This window comes from Podarcis vaucheri, assembly GCF_965113315.1.
Source record: "Podarcis vaucheri genome assembly, chromosome: 14".
Taxonomy (NCBI): domain Eukaryota; kingdom Metazoa; phylum Chordata; class Lepidosauria; order Squamata; family Lacertidae; genus Podarcis; species Podarcis vaucheri.
The window spans coordinates 40181768-40197454 of NC_138752.1; the positions used below are offsets into that span (position 1 = coordinate 40181768).

Here is a 15687-nt window from a genome sequence, read left to right on the forward strand (position 1 = left end):
GCTGGTAAGCGGTACCTATTTATCTACTTGCACCCGGGGGTGCTTTCGAACTGCTAGGTTGGCAGGCGCTGGGACCGAACGACGGGAGCGCACCCCGCCGCGGGGATTCGAACTGCCGACCTTTCGATCGGCAAGCCCTAGGCGCTGAGGCTTTAACCCACAGCGCCACCCGCGTACCTTTACCTTTACCTTAAACTTCAAAAATAGGGTCTTAAGTTCAATATAGATGTTAACACCCCTCCAACAAAATGAAAGAACTTGCATTTGCTATTATTTTAGTCAAAACAGCTCTCTTTTATAAGAATTCAAATTTCAAACGTGTTCATAATAAAAATCAACAAAAGCAATGTGATTATAATGTATTTTCACTGAACTCTACTCACCTATATGTGACAGTTCTGGGGAAAACTTAAATACCACCACAGGAGAGCTAAGTTCATCTTCAACCTTAGAAATGGGAAATTCAGAAAAAAAAAAAAATAAAACCCACATTCCAAAATGTTGTGAGAGCATCTTAAGGCTGTGTACAGAAAATTAATTCTCCAGGGCCCATGTCATTACCACATCTGGCATTAGTGCTAACATTCAAATTGCAAGAGAAGAAGAAGAAGAAGAAGAAGAAGAAGAAGAAGAAGAAGAAGAGTTTGGATTTGATATCCCGCCTTTCACTCCCTTTGAGGAGTCTCAAAGCGGCTAACATTCTCCTTTCCCTTCCTCCCCCACAACAAACACTCTGTGAGGTGAGTGGGGCTGAGAGACTTCAAATAAGTGTGACTGGCCCAAGGTCCCCCAGCAGCTGCATGTGGAGGAGCGGAGACGTGAACCCGGTTCCCCAGATTACGAGTCCACCGCTCTTAACCACTACACCACACTGGCTCCAGATTTGAAAGACAGCCTGTGTGGCTTAGTGGTTTACAGGGTTGGACTAGGATCTGCGAGACCAGGGTCCAAGTCCCTGCTGAGCCATGGAACTCCCTGGGTAACCTTGGGCCTGTCACAATCTTGCAGCCTCACCTGACTCAAGAGTTGTTGTGAGGATAAAATCGGGACAAAGAGAATATGCCACCTTTGAGCTTCTTGGAAGAAAGGTAGGCTATAAATGTGATAAAGCAAAATATAAAAACCAAGGCTGCAATCCAATAAGCATTTTCCCAAGTGTAAGACCCACTGAATTCCCCAAGGTGGTAAAACACCTCCCACTTATGCCAGGTGTTATTATCCCAGACCCACAGCTCAGTTTATGCAGGCAAAGAATCACAGAGGGTTTCAAACATACTTCTTTACACAACCGTCCAGATTCGTTAGAAGGCCATGCCTGTTTGCGTTGGATTTTGTCTAAAATCTGTCACCAGAGGTGGATTTAGGGAAGTGTGACCAGTTCAGTTGCACTGGGCGTCGAGCCTCAGGGGCACTGCAGGGGACGTTGCAACTATGATTTGCAATGGAGCGTGAGAGGCGGGGAGGGGGTGCCAAATTTTGGCGTCACACAGGGCACCACTGAAATCTGAGACCTCAAGGTCTGCCACTGTTGTCACTGTACTATATATGCAACAAGACCACTTTTTCTAAGCTGAAACAGGAATGTGGCAAGAAGATAGGGTGGGTTATGGGCTTAATATATTATTGCTATTGTTTTAAAAAATTAAGGTGCAAAAGGAAAACTTACTGAGGTTTTAATAAAATCCTGATTCTTCAAGTTTTCCAACAGCCGTTGACTCTAAAAGAGTAGAAGAAAGTTGGGAGCGGGAAAGAGATTAAACAAACAACAACTACATAAGCATTACAAAACTCATTAAATTCTTGATTGGTGTGTCAGCTCAATCAAGACTTAAATTTGTAGTGGCAAGCCAGAATCAACCTAAGATGCAGACTAGTCTTAGTGGTCCCTCCATCATCTGTAAATGGAATAACAACAAATTTGCTCAACGAGTCCTTGTGAGGTTGAAATCAAGATCCTAAAGCACTTCACACTTTTTTTAAAAAATGCAACATAAAATGATAAATGGCAACATGAATTTGCCTTTAGCTGCTTTAATTTAAAAGCGCCTCAAGTCATCAACACCACCACTTCCACCGGTCGAAAGACAAGTAGGCTGCTCTTGCAGCCGCCTATAAAAGCTTCCTAAATGGCCCCTGTTGGGAAGCCTGAAAGCTGCAGCATGAAGATTTTCTAAGAATCAATTAAATTATTAAAAAGCAGAGCAATATTCACAGTCTTCCTAGGATGATGCGTTCCTTAGCAACACAAACTGTTCACCTCTACTGGCTTTTGGTCAATTACTGCATACACAAAGGGTTGTTTCTGAGGGCTCTGATGGGGGCACCCCTTAGGTGCAGTAGTACCTCGTGTTATGTAACCTTCTGGTTACGTAAACCTCAGGATGCGAACACAGCAAACCCGGAAGTATTTTTCCGGGTTTCACTACACGCGCATGTTCTGAAGTGCTCTACCGCGCTGCGCACATGCGCACAACAAGCACCTCCGGTAGCGAAAACCTCAGGATCCAACCGGAGCTCCGTAACAGATCCCGTCCGCAACCAGAGGTACCACTGTATTACGGATCATCATCATCAACATTTCTCAGCCACTTAATACAAAAGAAGGTGTTTCAAGTTGACTTGACAGAATAAATCAACGACAAGCAAACTGAAACCAGAAAAAATATACAACAAATGACAATACAAAATACGTAAGATGCTCATCCAGTGCTCATTAAAAAGGACAACGCGTACCCACCCAAGTACATGCAACTGTCCTGAGTATAAGTGGGGAAACTGTATCCCTTCAACAGTGATAACTGAATGTACTGGTAAGGGTGGACATCACACACTAATGCCAGTGGGAAGGGGGATAACAAGAGAACTTTCTCCAAGCAGCAAGAACAATATAGAGCAGGTGCCAGTCATCTTTGCCAGCTGGATACTTAAAAAGACCACTTCCAAAACCAAGGAAAGGAGGAAAAGAAGGAAGGCCTGATCAGGCTTTTCTTTTCTTTTTTAACAGCTTTTAGAGATGTGGTGTGGAGGAGGCAGGGGACTGAAAATGACTCACTAAGCAGCTAAAAACAGTGAGGTATTATGGCCAACACTCGCCCCCGCCTCCATCAGCTGGGGTTTTCCATCAGGGTTGACTCTTGGGGCTTTTGGGACAAGATGCCTTAAGGGGGTCCCCCCAGCCACCCTCTCCTCCTCCTTCCCACTGCCACCCCTGCCCAATCCCTTGCTCTTCCTCTTCTGGTCCCAATCTGCCTCACTGCTCCACAAGGCAAGTGGAGGCTGCTGCTGCTGCTCCTGCATGTTCTCTTTGGTCTTGCTGTTGCTTTCACATTTGGGGAAGGCAGGTCAGCAGACAGCAAAGCAAGGAGGAGTGAGGCTGTAGCACAAGAGGCAGGGGGTGATGAGCAGCAGTCCCTCTGCCAAGGTTTAACAAGTGCCTGATTGTTCATTTATTAATCACAGCCCACCCACATCTCAAAGGTGCTGTACAGAATACAACAGCTAGGAGGCCGTTTAAAACAATACAGAAAATAGCAGCAACTAAAAGGAAAAAATCCTGCTGATGTCAGCCCTACTTCCTGACACCTTTTATGACAGGAAGTGCCTTGGGAAAACGCACAGCGGTGACTCACTGCAGCATGCAGGCCCATGATCAAAAGGGCAAGGCCCCAAGCACAGGAAGGCAGTGGCCAACGTCTTTCCGAACTGGTGACAAGATGTGTCAACTGTTTCACGCTCTCACCACCAGAGGGTTGGCAAACAATTATACGAAGCCTGTAAAATACTTCCTCTACTGGAAGCTCATATATAAGCGACCATTTGCAGTTTGCCAATCAAGCCCTGCTCCGCTCCACCACCTTGGTTTCTCCTTGGGAACATGGAGAAGCTGTAGAGCATAAATGTTAGGTCAGCTGCCTCCTTCAAACAGTGAATCATTATATTACAAGACTCATGTAAATTATGTGACGGACCTATGATTAGATTTCTGCGCTTGAACAAACTTACTTCAAAGCAGCTGTCAAAGACCCTAGTTTTGAATGGAGCAGCAGCATATGAAGATGGGTCTTTAAATGTCTTTGTTTGCATCATTTCCCCAATCTAAAGCCCTACCCCCCCCACAAAGTCTCTGTTATCTCCACTGGGGATTTTTCTTTAAACAAAAAACACTCAGCTGTATTTTCTTCCCCCTGCCCTGCCCCCAAAGAGGGCCAATAGCTACTTGGAGGAATTCAGATCAGGACAAAGGTGTGTGCAGGAAAACTTAAAATTTCCTCTCTTAACATTGTTTCTCTGGCCAAAATCAGCCCTACATGGCTGTTTTGATGGATAATAAAATAAAATAAAAAACACTTTCTGTGACCCATTTACAGGTATCCTGTGTTACATCTCACGCACGCATATGACACACACAAATAACTCATCTCTTCTTTGGCTGGCGACTGAGAGTGCAGCAACACCACTATGTACGTAAAACGTGAAATGCCAGCTCATCCATAGAGATGCACAAGAGCCAAAGCAATGCCAAACTTCTTACCAACTGAGATGAATGTTTTATTCTTTCCACAATCCCATCGTGTCCAAGGTACTGCAAGGAGAGCCACAGAGGCAGAGCACGCAGCTTCTCAACTGCCTGGCTAGAGGTCAAGCCTGCAACCAAGGACTGTGAACAAAACAACAACATATTTGCATTCATTACTTTTTGCTGGATTTGTTATTCCATCGTATGTGAAAAATTCAGGGTGGATGCAGGGGTTGCCAACCTTTTGGAGCTTTGGATCAAGCAGTGAGCATACATACAAAGAAATAAGCTTACCAAAGAAGGATCCTCATGTCTGTAGAGAGTCACTGCAGGCACTGCTGGGAGACCTAGCCAGGGCCCCAGAGTCAGGGTCATGCTGTCACATTTGGTTGCGGCCTGCAGAAAGGAAGGCAGAGTTATATTATTTGAGTGCAACTCAAAACAATGGAACCCATGAGCCAAACTTCTAAAAATGAGAGACCAGCCTAAAAAAAAGTAAACAATAATGAAAATGACTGGCTCAACTTGGGGTGGGGATTAAACGAATTCAGAGGCCTGTTGGCATAAAAAAGTATTTAGGAGACACCTGAAAATTAGCAGTAAGGATGCCTCCTGGATCTTTGCTGGAAGAGCAGTCCACTTTTGTGGAATTTGGCAACACTAAATGCCTGACTTCTAGCACAGAGGACATCCTCCAGATGATCTTAGTGATCAAGTTGGGATATAAGGGGGAAGGCAGTCTCTAAGGTATTTTGAATCCAAGTTCTTCAGGGCTTTATATTTTAATATAAGAGTCCTGAACCTGGAGCATATGGGCAGCCACTGCAGATGTTTCAACAGAGGTGTTGCATGCTGTTGGTTATCTCTCTTCACCAGTGGCTTAGCAGCTGGGGCTTCCAGGCCAAGGCAGCCTCACTTTGAAGTAGCTCAGAGCTGAAGTTACCAATGGAGAAATGGAGCTGCCTGTCATCAGTATATTGCTGTCAATACGCTGACAACACCTGAACCAAAACTTGAAATGACTGCTGTCAATGGCCTCGTGTTGATGTTAAATAACACTGGGGACCAAAAGGAGGGCCCTGCAGGACCCCATAGCACAAGTTCAAGGGAGTAAAAAAGCACTCCCCTAGCGTTACTATCTGGACTTGACTGTAGGTATAATGAAACCACTGCACCTCTAAAACCCATCTTGAACAGTCGGTTCAGGAGGATATCATGATCAATGGTCTGAAAAGAGACAGAATAAATTCAGTCCCCAAACCAGCCCTAAACCCACACTGAAGAAAGCAGAAACATACCAGTACAGATGATGAGACATAACCCAAAGCCAAAGTAGCCAAATTCACCCTGAAAGAAACAAGAAAACTCCGTTTTAGATTACACTAGATATTCCTTCCCTTCCCTAAATGCTAACATTTCGCTTTAGTTTCATTTTAAATATTTTATGATTCTGTACTTAGGGAAGCTGTATGTGTATATTTAATGCAAATACTGTAGAATTTATTCCAAGATTCTGGATCTGAAAGAGACACTTTGTTTTAATCCAGTTAGTGGATAAGGCAGGGGTCGGCAAGGTTTACCTTGCCTGGGCTGGTTCACTCCAGCAGAGATCCCTCAGTGGGCTGGATGGCGCATTCACATGAGCGCCCCCCCCCTGTGATTTCTGGCGTCTGCGTTGACGTGATTTTCGGTGTCTGTGCAGATGCAATTTTTGGCGTCTGCGCATGCACAAACACAATTTTCATCGCCACAGAAGCAAGTCCCCGTGCTGCGCTGCACCAATTTAGCACAGCGCGTGGGGACTCACCGAGTGGACAGCTCGGTTCGGGGGTGGCTCGTGGACCGGATAACGACCCCCGTGGGCCGTTTGTGGCCCATGGGCCTTAGGTTGCCTACCCCAGGTTAAGGGCTAGATTTTAATGTTTCTGTCTGCCTACTTCATTTGTAACTTCATTCCAGTTTGTAAACCTGTCGCAGAAGAAGCATCTGGCTTAGCACAAAGCAGTTTCCTGTGTCTCTGTTTTCCACAAATGCACAGCAACGAAATAGGCTTTTTGGAATGTCTTTCTGAACCATGGGCCGTGGGGGGGGCGACAAAGCATGCTCAGTTGCCTGCAGTCTGGCATACTCCTTTTCTTAGGGATGGCATTGCACATTGGCAATATAGGTAAAACCCTTCTTCTCAACAGAGGTAGCTCTTGTACAGGACTGTGCTGTCCTTTAAAACTCTCCCTGAAACAGCTCTGTGAAAACCCGTTCATCAAAATCTCCCCAATTTTTTAATCAATGGCATCTATTGCCTTCTCCATTTTTAAAGTCACTTCACTTGTTTTTAGTTTAGGAGATTTTTAAAAGGGGATTGTATTTCAGGATGGGGAGTGACTAATGAAGAAGTAAGATGCAAAACCATGCACAAACCTGACCATGCCATTTGTGCACGTGTTATTGACCTTCATGGGGATCTCATGCACAGTTAGTCAACTTAACATTACATTAAAATGGCACTGTACCCTTCGACATGTAGCCACATGCCGTGCTGCTCACAGAGTTCTTTCAGTCGCCCAAGTTTGTCTGTGTGCCCTGCTCCTGGTGTACCTGCATCGAAAGGGAAGAAGAACAATCCAAATGCAAAAAAGATGTCACTAACGGCCGCAGCCACTTAACATGGCACTTTGTTAGGCTCAGAATTAGTTGGAATTCCACTTCAACAAAGTAAAGTTTTACAGTAAGTAGTGCAGCGTTCAGTCTTTTCTTTTTCCAATACTCCTTTAGCAACAACTGCCCCAGGGCAGGCTTCCTGTGTTAAGGAATATTTGCCTCCCAGTCAACACATGGTGGAGACGTGAGAGCATGGCTTCCCTTTCCAGCCAGCTGATGCGCTTGTCCTGCCTCAAGCTACACTCCAGTAGCCTTGTGTGTTTTTTTAACAGTACCGTGCCCAGAAATGGGGGCTTTATTTTGATAAGAATGTTTGCATGGAGCACTTCAACTGTCTAAGCAACTCAGTGACCATCTGAGCCCTAAATTTTGGGAAACCAAGATCCCCCACCTTCAGCAGGCATCTTTTTTTGTACCTAGCATATGGGGGTGCTGAGAAAGGAATAGCCAGGGGTGCGGTCAACCAGCCCTACTGAGACTTGGTGTGTGGCTCAGCTGCGCTGCTGCATGCAGGCCCCGCCCAGAATCTAATTAATGTTGCAATGAGAGGGACCAAAGTGGGAGCTTCTCCCCCTTTGGAATACTCCTGGTGCTGTCATCTGGGCACTGGCTAGCACTCCCATGCCTGAGGCCAGTTTAACTCAGAGAAGCATAGGTTTCCCTACTCTCCCTCCCTCTCTGCTGTGGGCACAATCCTAGCTCTCATTTAAAAGAAGAGAGGCTTCTAGACTTCATAGTCAGGTTATTTAGTTAGTGAGTGTGGAGGGGCATTCCATCATGGGAGCCCCCACCTGCAAATGTGAAGTGGAACAGCCCAGACACTGGCTTGCTACCTCTGTGAAAACTAGGACCAATCCTGACAACTCAGATATAAAGCAGCCAGTTAACAGCATTCTATCTATAAATTAGAAATTTGAGGTTCTATTGGGAGTAGGCGAGGAAGTGCATGGGGAGGGGGCGGGGAAGTAGTAGTCAAATTTCATCTGCTAAAGATACCTACCAGCATTGGCCACTAGCAATATTGGTAGCTTTCCAGAGTCAATGTCCTCCTTAATCAATTTGTCCAGTAAAGCAACATCCTGCCACCAAGCAAAGGAGGGAACAATTATTTATGTACACAAATGGAACAAGGCCGTGTGCTGCTGCTTCTGCTCAAACTTACCATCTGATGCTGAGATCCAAACATGGTGTTACAAGGCACCCGGCACATACAGGAAAGAGGCAAACCAAGCTGCAGAGGGAAGAGATAGAAGTTATATCCCTAATGTGATCCGAGCGTTTCAGGTTTCCATGTTTGTAAATGTTTTTGAAGAAGGCTAAGATGGGCTTATTCAGATCTGCTTATTCAGAGCCATGTTGCAACCATTCACCATGATCTGCACTGTTTCTAAACACAGGTTAAGGTCACTAATTTATAAAGCCCTAAATGGCTGGGGGTCTAAATACTTCCTGGACCACCTTTCCCAGTAGGTGACAGTCTGGCCAGAGATACTGTTGCGGGGGTTGGTGGGGAAGGAGAAGGCAATTTAGCCATGGGCCTTATCCGTTGTGATGCCCTTTTAGTGGAATACCCAGCTGGCAACCTTTCTGATAGGGGTCAAAGCACTATTATGCTTCTCAACATGTAAACAAAAGTAAAGTTGAGAAATCTAAACTGATGAAGTATAATGTGTGTGTAATTTAAGTGAGGAGGTATGCTATGGCAGAATAGAGAAAACACAGGTTTAGCTTGCAACTTGAAAGGCCTCAATCTCACAGAGCTACTCTATCATTTGGAAAAGAAAACTGCCACTGACGTTAACCATAACTTTGAGGTTCAAAAAGAACTGAAATGCAACGGACCCAACCTTGGTTCATATGTGGAAATCTGAGAGAAGGACCACCTGGCACAGGTAAAGTGTGTCACAGCAGGGAGGTCATTAAGTTCTATGTATACGTATCTTGAGCAGGTAGGTAGCCGTGTTGGTCTTATGCAGTCGAAATAAATAAATAAAATAAAAAATTGTCCAGTAGCACCTTAGAGACCAAGTAAGTTTGTTCTGGGTATAAGCTTTTGTGTGCATGCACACTTTTTCAGATACACTGTTTCAGATATACTAGACAATTTTTTAATTTTTTAAAATTTTTATCTTGAGCAGTGAGCCCCCAGTGGACTGCACAGCTCTTTTGGGCCAGATGTCTAATTTTACAAACTGAATTGAGCTCAGAAGCCATCGGTTTTTCCCATTTCCAGCATAAGCAGCCTATACTGAGTGCTGATTGGCTCTTCCTTCTGACAGCTATGAAGCCATCCCACACTCCCCACAAGCAGCCTCTAAGCATTTTTATTTGAAGAAACAACATAAAAAGTTTAAACTGATGAACACATGCCAAACACCTTAATTAAAAATGAAACAACAGCCTGCCTGAAGGAATTGGGGGCAGGGCGGGGGAGCATCCAAATTGGATTCAGAGTCAAACAGGGGTCTCATCACACTTCACTGGCTCCCATCAGTAGGTACAATGGCAAGCACCTTAACTTGGATAAGATATAGGCTGCAATTCTGCATCCAGTCAGGTGAGTTAAATCCCACTGAAGCCAACCTGTATGCAGGGTTGTGGTCATACTAAGTGGAATACAGAATATTCTATGTGAATGTAGGCAGGCAGGCCAAATAACCTTCGGAGTTCCCTCAGCTATAACATTCTGCAACCACAGGACATCAGAATAAAAGATACCATCTGAATGTGAATAAGGGACACAAGTTTATTTCACAGATGCAAGGATATTTCAACACTGAATGAAACCAGCTAAGGGGACAACATGATAAAGAAAGTGTCACTTACAGATAAGACCCCAAAAGTTCCATTTTACCTGATTGCAAAGAGCTTGTCCCAAGCCTGCTCTGGCAGCAGAGCTAATGTATATAACAGGCTGCTTGTTATACAGCACATTAAAGCCTTCCGTTGTATAGTCTTCGTAGCGCGAGTGAATCACGAGTCTGCAGACTTTTAAAAGGCCCTCACGGTCATCTTCATGATAATACGCTGACCCATTTTCAAACCTGTTAAGAGAAATTATTACGTAAATATGAGCTTACAGAAAAGGCACCAGTTCACTTACCAAACATTACAATTATGCAGAAATGGAAGACACTTTCTACTCTGAATGCTCAAGGCGGGGGGGGGGGGGGAGGTATTGTCCTTCGACTTAAAATGAACAAAACAGTTGCATAAAAAGGTTCACTTATTTGTCCAGAATAAGATTCAAGTAAGCAGGGGGTCAGGAATCCATGGTCCTCCTAATGTTTTTGGACTGAAACCCCTATCATTCCTGACCATGCTAGCCGTGGGTGATGATGGGAGGAGTTGTGCAGCTACCTCTGAACGGCTGCAGTTTCACACCGGAGAAGTAAGGTTTGCGCAGTCGATGAATACCCTGGCTGCCTCCTACCTTCAAAACTGCCACTCCAACTGACGGTATCATTTTCATATATTTGGGATTATAACTCATAACTTTATTTTTTTTTTTTTTTTACTGTAATGTTTAGAATCAAGTCATTCATCATGCAGGATACCTGAAAAGTCTGCACAGCCACAGTGTAGTGTCAGAAAGGATCCTGGATGTCAGCTTTCTGAGCCTCTCTCTGTCCAACACGGAGATGTAAGCTGCCAGGCTGTGTCCTAAAAGAGCCATGTGACCCTGTTCTCCAACGTTCTGAAGCCTGCAAGCCAGAAACACATTAGAACGACCACCAATGCTGCAGAAATCATGCGTCTCATTTTTGCTCAGCAAATCCTTCTGAAAACCTCCTGAAAATAGGTCATGCGTTGAGTTCCCTGGAACTCAGGTTTAAGCCGTATTTGTATTTCAAATATTGATATTGTGAATATCCCAAAGAGATGTATGACAAAAAATTTTAAACTGATACAATATTTAAAGCCAATAAAACAGCTCCCCTCGCATGTTCCTCTGCTGCTCTGTGAAGAGCTTTCTTTTTAGACGGGTATTTGATTTTAAGCTATCTTACTTGCTGTCCCTGTGGGATTTTTTAAATGTTATTGGTTAATCTTTTATTGTATGCTAATGCTGCACTGAAAGATGCCTTGAACGTTTTATTGGAAAGGCAGGATGTAAACAGCTGCCTGAACTGACCAGCAACAGCTCTCCAGGGTTCAGCAGCTGTGGCTCATGGGCAGGTGGTTGTGGTGGAGGAGGCAGTGACATGCTCCCACGGGCAGCAGTGGTGCCCTCTTTGGGACAGGAAAGTCAGCAGCAGTGAGAACAGGGGAGCTCCACATTAGCAGCAGTGGCCGTCCAGTGCCTCTACGCCTCCGTCATAATGAGCTACTGCTGGGTTTCGGACAGAAATATTCTCCAAACCTACTTGGAGATACCAGGGGTAGAACCTGGGAACTTTTGCATGTAAAGCTTATGGTCTATCACTGAGCTGCAGCCATTTCCACAGAAAGAGCTATTTCCAGCAGAAATTTAGGCTTGCAGTCCACTTAGAATCTCTTTCCCGAAAGATTCAGATTGTTCATATTGTCATCAATTCAGTGTTCTGAAAGATACAGGCAATCTGAAGAAATGGGGCCACCAAAGCAGAAATTATTTCATGCTGCATGTAATTTCCCATTAATAATGTAATGAAGCAAAGCACGTATCTCTTTAAGAGAGAGCAGTCTGAAAAAAATGAATCTAGTTTGCTTTATCTGAGTATCTATTGTATCAGGAATATACAAAGCCTTTAATTAAGTGTGCCCTCTTGTGTTCCGATACAAATAGGTTTAAATAAGTTATGAATTTAATAATAAAGGAAAACTTTGTTATTATTATGAATCCCAATAACTATGAGTGGAAAGTAAAATGGCCCCTAGCATCATTCCACAAACATTGACTGAAAGCTCAGGTAAGAGCTATAACAGGTAAGCTGCTCTTATGCAGCTGCTTGTTGCAAGAGGTCATACGTATGATGTAGCAGGTGGAGCAACATCACTGCATGTGCTTTCAGTTTTTCTCATGCAACACTCTAGCAGCAGGTGTAATAACAAATAATAATAATAAATTTTTATTTATATCCCGCCCTCCCCAGCCGAAGCCGGGCTCAGGGCGGCTAACAACAATAAAACAGTACAACAGTACAACACAACACAACACAACACTCTAAGACAGCCGCTCTTGCAAGCAGAACACCTTTGGGTCCAAGCAACATGCACAATTGTTTACCGGTAAGACTGCAACGATTCCTCCTCCTCATCTCCATGCATAAGGTTCTGAACTAACTGGAGAATGCTCACCATGTCTTGTCCACTAAGGGGAGAAAAAGAATGCAGAAATCAGGCCCTTTCGGTGTACCAATGCATCACTATAGTTTTTTTGGTAATTTGTTGAGAGGCTTTTAATATTTTGTCTAGAAATGCACCGTGAACTCTGAAATAATAATGTAGATTATGATTTCTCTAGAAACACAATGTAAATACATTCCGGGGACTTGGAAAAAGAAATCATCAATGGTTATTTTCCTCTACCCCTGACTCACTGTTAAAACAACCACAAGGAACACAATCCACTGAAGTCGTTTTATTTGTGCAATGCATTGGCAGGTTAGTTGTGTGAGTAAATGAAATGACTTATTTGAACAGTGTGCCAAAAGTACCAAATAAGAGACTGTCTGTTTTGCTGCTGCTGACAGGGGACTAGTCTCCTTGCTTATGCCACTCTGCCAATACAATCTACTGAATGAGAACACCCCGGTTAAGTGTATTCTTGGCAGCTTGTAGGCTAGATAAATGTGGCTGCCTTATACATACCAATGGTCCATTTGGTGAAATATTGTCTACCCTGACCTTCCAAGCAAGGTTTCTCCCCCAGCCCTAGTGCCTGAGATCTGAAAATGCCAGGAACGGAACCTGAGACCTTCTGTATGCATAGCATGGGAAGATAAAGGATACACTATAAAATCATGATTCACAATCATGTTACTCACCTGCCTTGAAGTGGTCCAGGAATATCTTTCCTTGTATACTTTTTTTCGTTTTCTTCCTCCACTTTCCTAGTTTGAACATACCACAGTGAGATGTTTAAATCCTGCCCTTGGTTAAGCCACACAAAATTTCCACTACAACTTGATTTCAAAGGAAAAGCCATTCTTTTTTTTTAGTAGTTCAGTAGTTTCTAAATTGCTGAACCTGATCTGTTCTAATGGGATGTTAAAGGTTAAACGCCGACTGAAAGAAATGACTAAAACAGGTATTAAAAATGATAAAATATTGTTTAAAATATTTGTCAGCAGACAATTTGCCATATAAAATGAACTTCAAAACAGGAAATACAACACTACCTATTGAATGAATTTATTAATACGGTCACAGACCAGCATCAACACACACAATATCACAGATCACAAGAAAAAATATATATCAGAAATACAGAGGACAATTTGAATATAACAAGGATTTAAATATAAAAATTAAAATTAATTATTAGCGTGCCCCCCTGTAATTAACATTTAGGGGTTTGGTCATTATGGGATACCACTTGCTTCCTGCCATTAATTGCAGACGCACAGAATTTGGCTACATTTAATGTAGTCTTGGGATTCTTGTCTTCTAGCAGTAGCTTTAAACTATGGTGTTCCAATTCTTTCCTGGACTTTGCAAAACAGGTGTAATAAAAGTCAAACGTATATCCTCATAAAGACAACGTAGTAGTACATGTGAAGCAGTTTCAACTTCCAACGAGCCACAAGGGCAGACCCGTGCTGTGTATGGTTTACCCTCAAATCTGCCCTGAAGTAAGGCAGAAGGAACACTACCTATTGACAATTTGTGATGTCATTATTTTTTTTAAAAAAATTAAAGCTTAAGGTTTATGACCTACAGATAGTTCACTTGTATTTTCTTGAGTGCTTCCAATCTAGCTGCTACAACAGAAGCCAGTTTAATTATTTCTCACATCCTATGCAATACAAGAATCATTTTCTCCTAACTATAAAACCTAGGGTTGGGGTTGGGGTCGGGAACCTGCAAAAGGATATGAAACACCTGTTGTCTTCAGAACAGTTAAATGTAAGTTTAAAGGGAAATTCTAGACTAGGCATATTTGCAAAGCAACCTAACCCACCATAAATGCAATGGGATTTTTGTCTTGGCCAGCTGCCAGAGTTCTTTCATACTCTAGTGCACCACGAAGACTGAACACCTGGACCAGAGATGAGCAAGTGAGGCTGTGTGAGTTCTCAGTGGTTCTCATGCAGGGCCAAACTACATGAGATGATAAAAACTTGTCGTCTGCCTGCCTCTTTTATAAACAGTATGTAGCAGGTGTGGAGAGGGTGGATCAGAACTATGATGCACGGGGATGTAGACTTTTTTATTTTAACCCTTTGTACCCATGCTGTGGTCCCAATGAAAATCACCTCATCCTATGAAGCTGCTTCCAGGTTGTGTGAAGAGTTAGGAATGCAATGTCTATCTTGCTGCTGCCCCAAATCACGGGATATGGTCAGGGGAGCACAACTGCTGTCCTTCAATGACAAATCTAATTGTTCATTACAAAATCAAAAGGGGATTTTGTTATTGCAACTACAACAATAGGCTCTGCTGGACTGAGCAGAAAATGTATCAGCAATGATGTCTTTTTAACACTCCTGAATGTTCTTCAAGGCTGCTATTAGTAGGTACCTTTGATTGTCTTCCAACATCTTCATCGCCTCATTAAGATTCTTTCCCATTTCTGCTAAGGTAGGGTCAACCATCTGTTATTAAAATAATAATATTTATGTTAGCTTTTTAACACACCAATATGGAATAAATCAAGCAAATAGCATTAATTGCATAAATGTTCTGAGAAAGATGGTAAAAGGGTTAATTTTCTCCCCTTGCGTGCGAAGGAGGAGGACCTGGGCCCAAGGCTTATGATAAGCAGGACCTCACCACAGGGAACCATGGAGTTCTATTACATCTGAACAAAGCCAAAGTCATACAAGCCCACTTCTACTTCCAAGAATTACATGTCTTGGTGGCCACTCAGGCAGAGGCTCTTTGAGATGCCTGTCCTCCAACAGTCCGAAAAGCTCAGGCCTACAAATCCAACATCCCTTTTTTCATTCAAGGAAGTTTCTTCTGTCCAGAAATGAAAAACAAAGTTCTCCTCGCTACAGGAAGTTGCCTTATAAAGAGTCAGAACATTGGTCCATCAAGCTCAGAATCATCTTCTGTTGACTAGGAGTGGGTTTCAGGCAAGTCTATTTTCCCAGCCCTGCACTGAAATGCCACTGATTGAATCTAGGACTTTTGGCAAACAAGCCATGTGCTCTACCCCTGAGCCATAGAATCATAGAATCATAGAGTTGGAAGAGACCACAAGGGCCATCGAGTCCAACCCCCTGCCAAGCAGGAAACACCATCAGAGCACTCCTGACATATGGTTGTCAAGCCTCTGCTTAAAGACCTCCAAAGAAGGAGACTCCACCACACTCCTTGGCAGCAAATTCCACTGTCGAACAGCTCTTACTGTCAGGAAGTTCTTC

The 15687-nt window shown here is 43.5% G+C and overlaps 1 protein-coding gene across 2 annotated transcripts in view; it reads right to left on the bottom strand.

Annotated features, from left to right (window-relative positions):
• The window catches only part of PDXDC1 (pyridoxal dependent decarboxylase domain containing 1), a 47161-nt gene that overhangs the window by 12868 nt on the left and 18606 nt on the right, over positions 1-15687 (bottom strand). For both annotated transcript variants that reach the window (XM_082200077.1, XM_082200076.1), the window contains exons 2-14: positions 14840-14913; positions 13144-13209; positions 12384-12467; positions 10732-10878; positions 10029-10218; positions 8337-8405; positions 8175-8253; positions 7027-7111; positions 5815-5863; positions 4811-4912; positions 4532-4657; positions 1667-1717; positions 384-447 (exon numbers count right to left, since the gene is read on the bottom strand). In XM_082200077.1, coding sequence (XP_082056203.1) covers positions 384-447; positions 1667-1717; positions 4532-4657; positions 4811-4912; positions 5815-5863; positions 7027-7111; positions 8175-8253; positions 8337-8405; positions 10029-10218; positions 10732-10878; positions 12384-12467; positions 13144-13209; positions 14840-14913 — 1186 coding nt within the window. The remainder of the gene's footprint in view (positions 1-383; positions 448-1666; positions 1718-4531; positions 4658-4810; positions 4913-5814; positions 5864-7026; positions 7112-8174; positions 8254-8336; positions 8406-10028; positions 10219-10731; positions 10879-12383; positions 12468-13143; positions 13210-14839; positions 14914-15687) is intronic.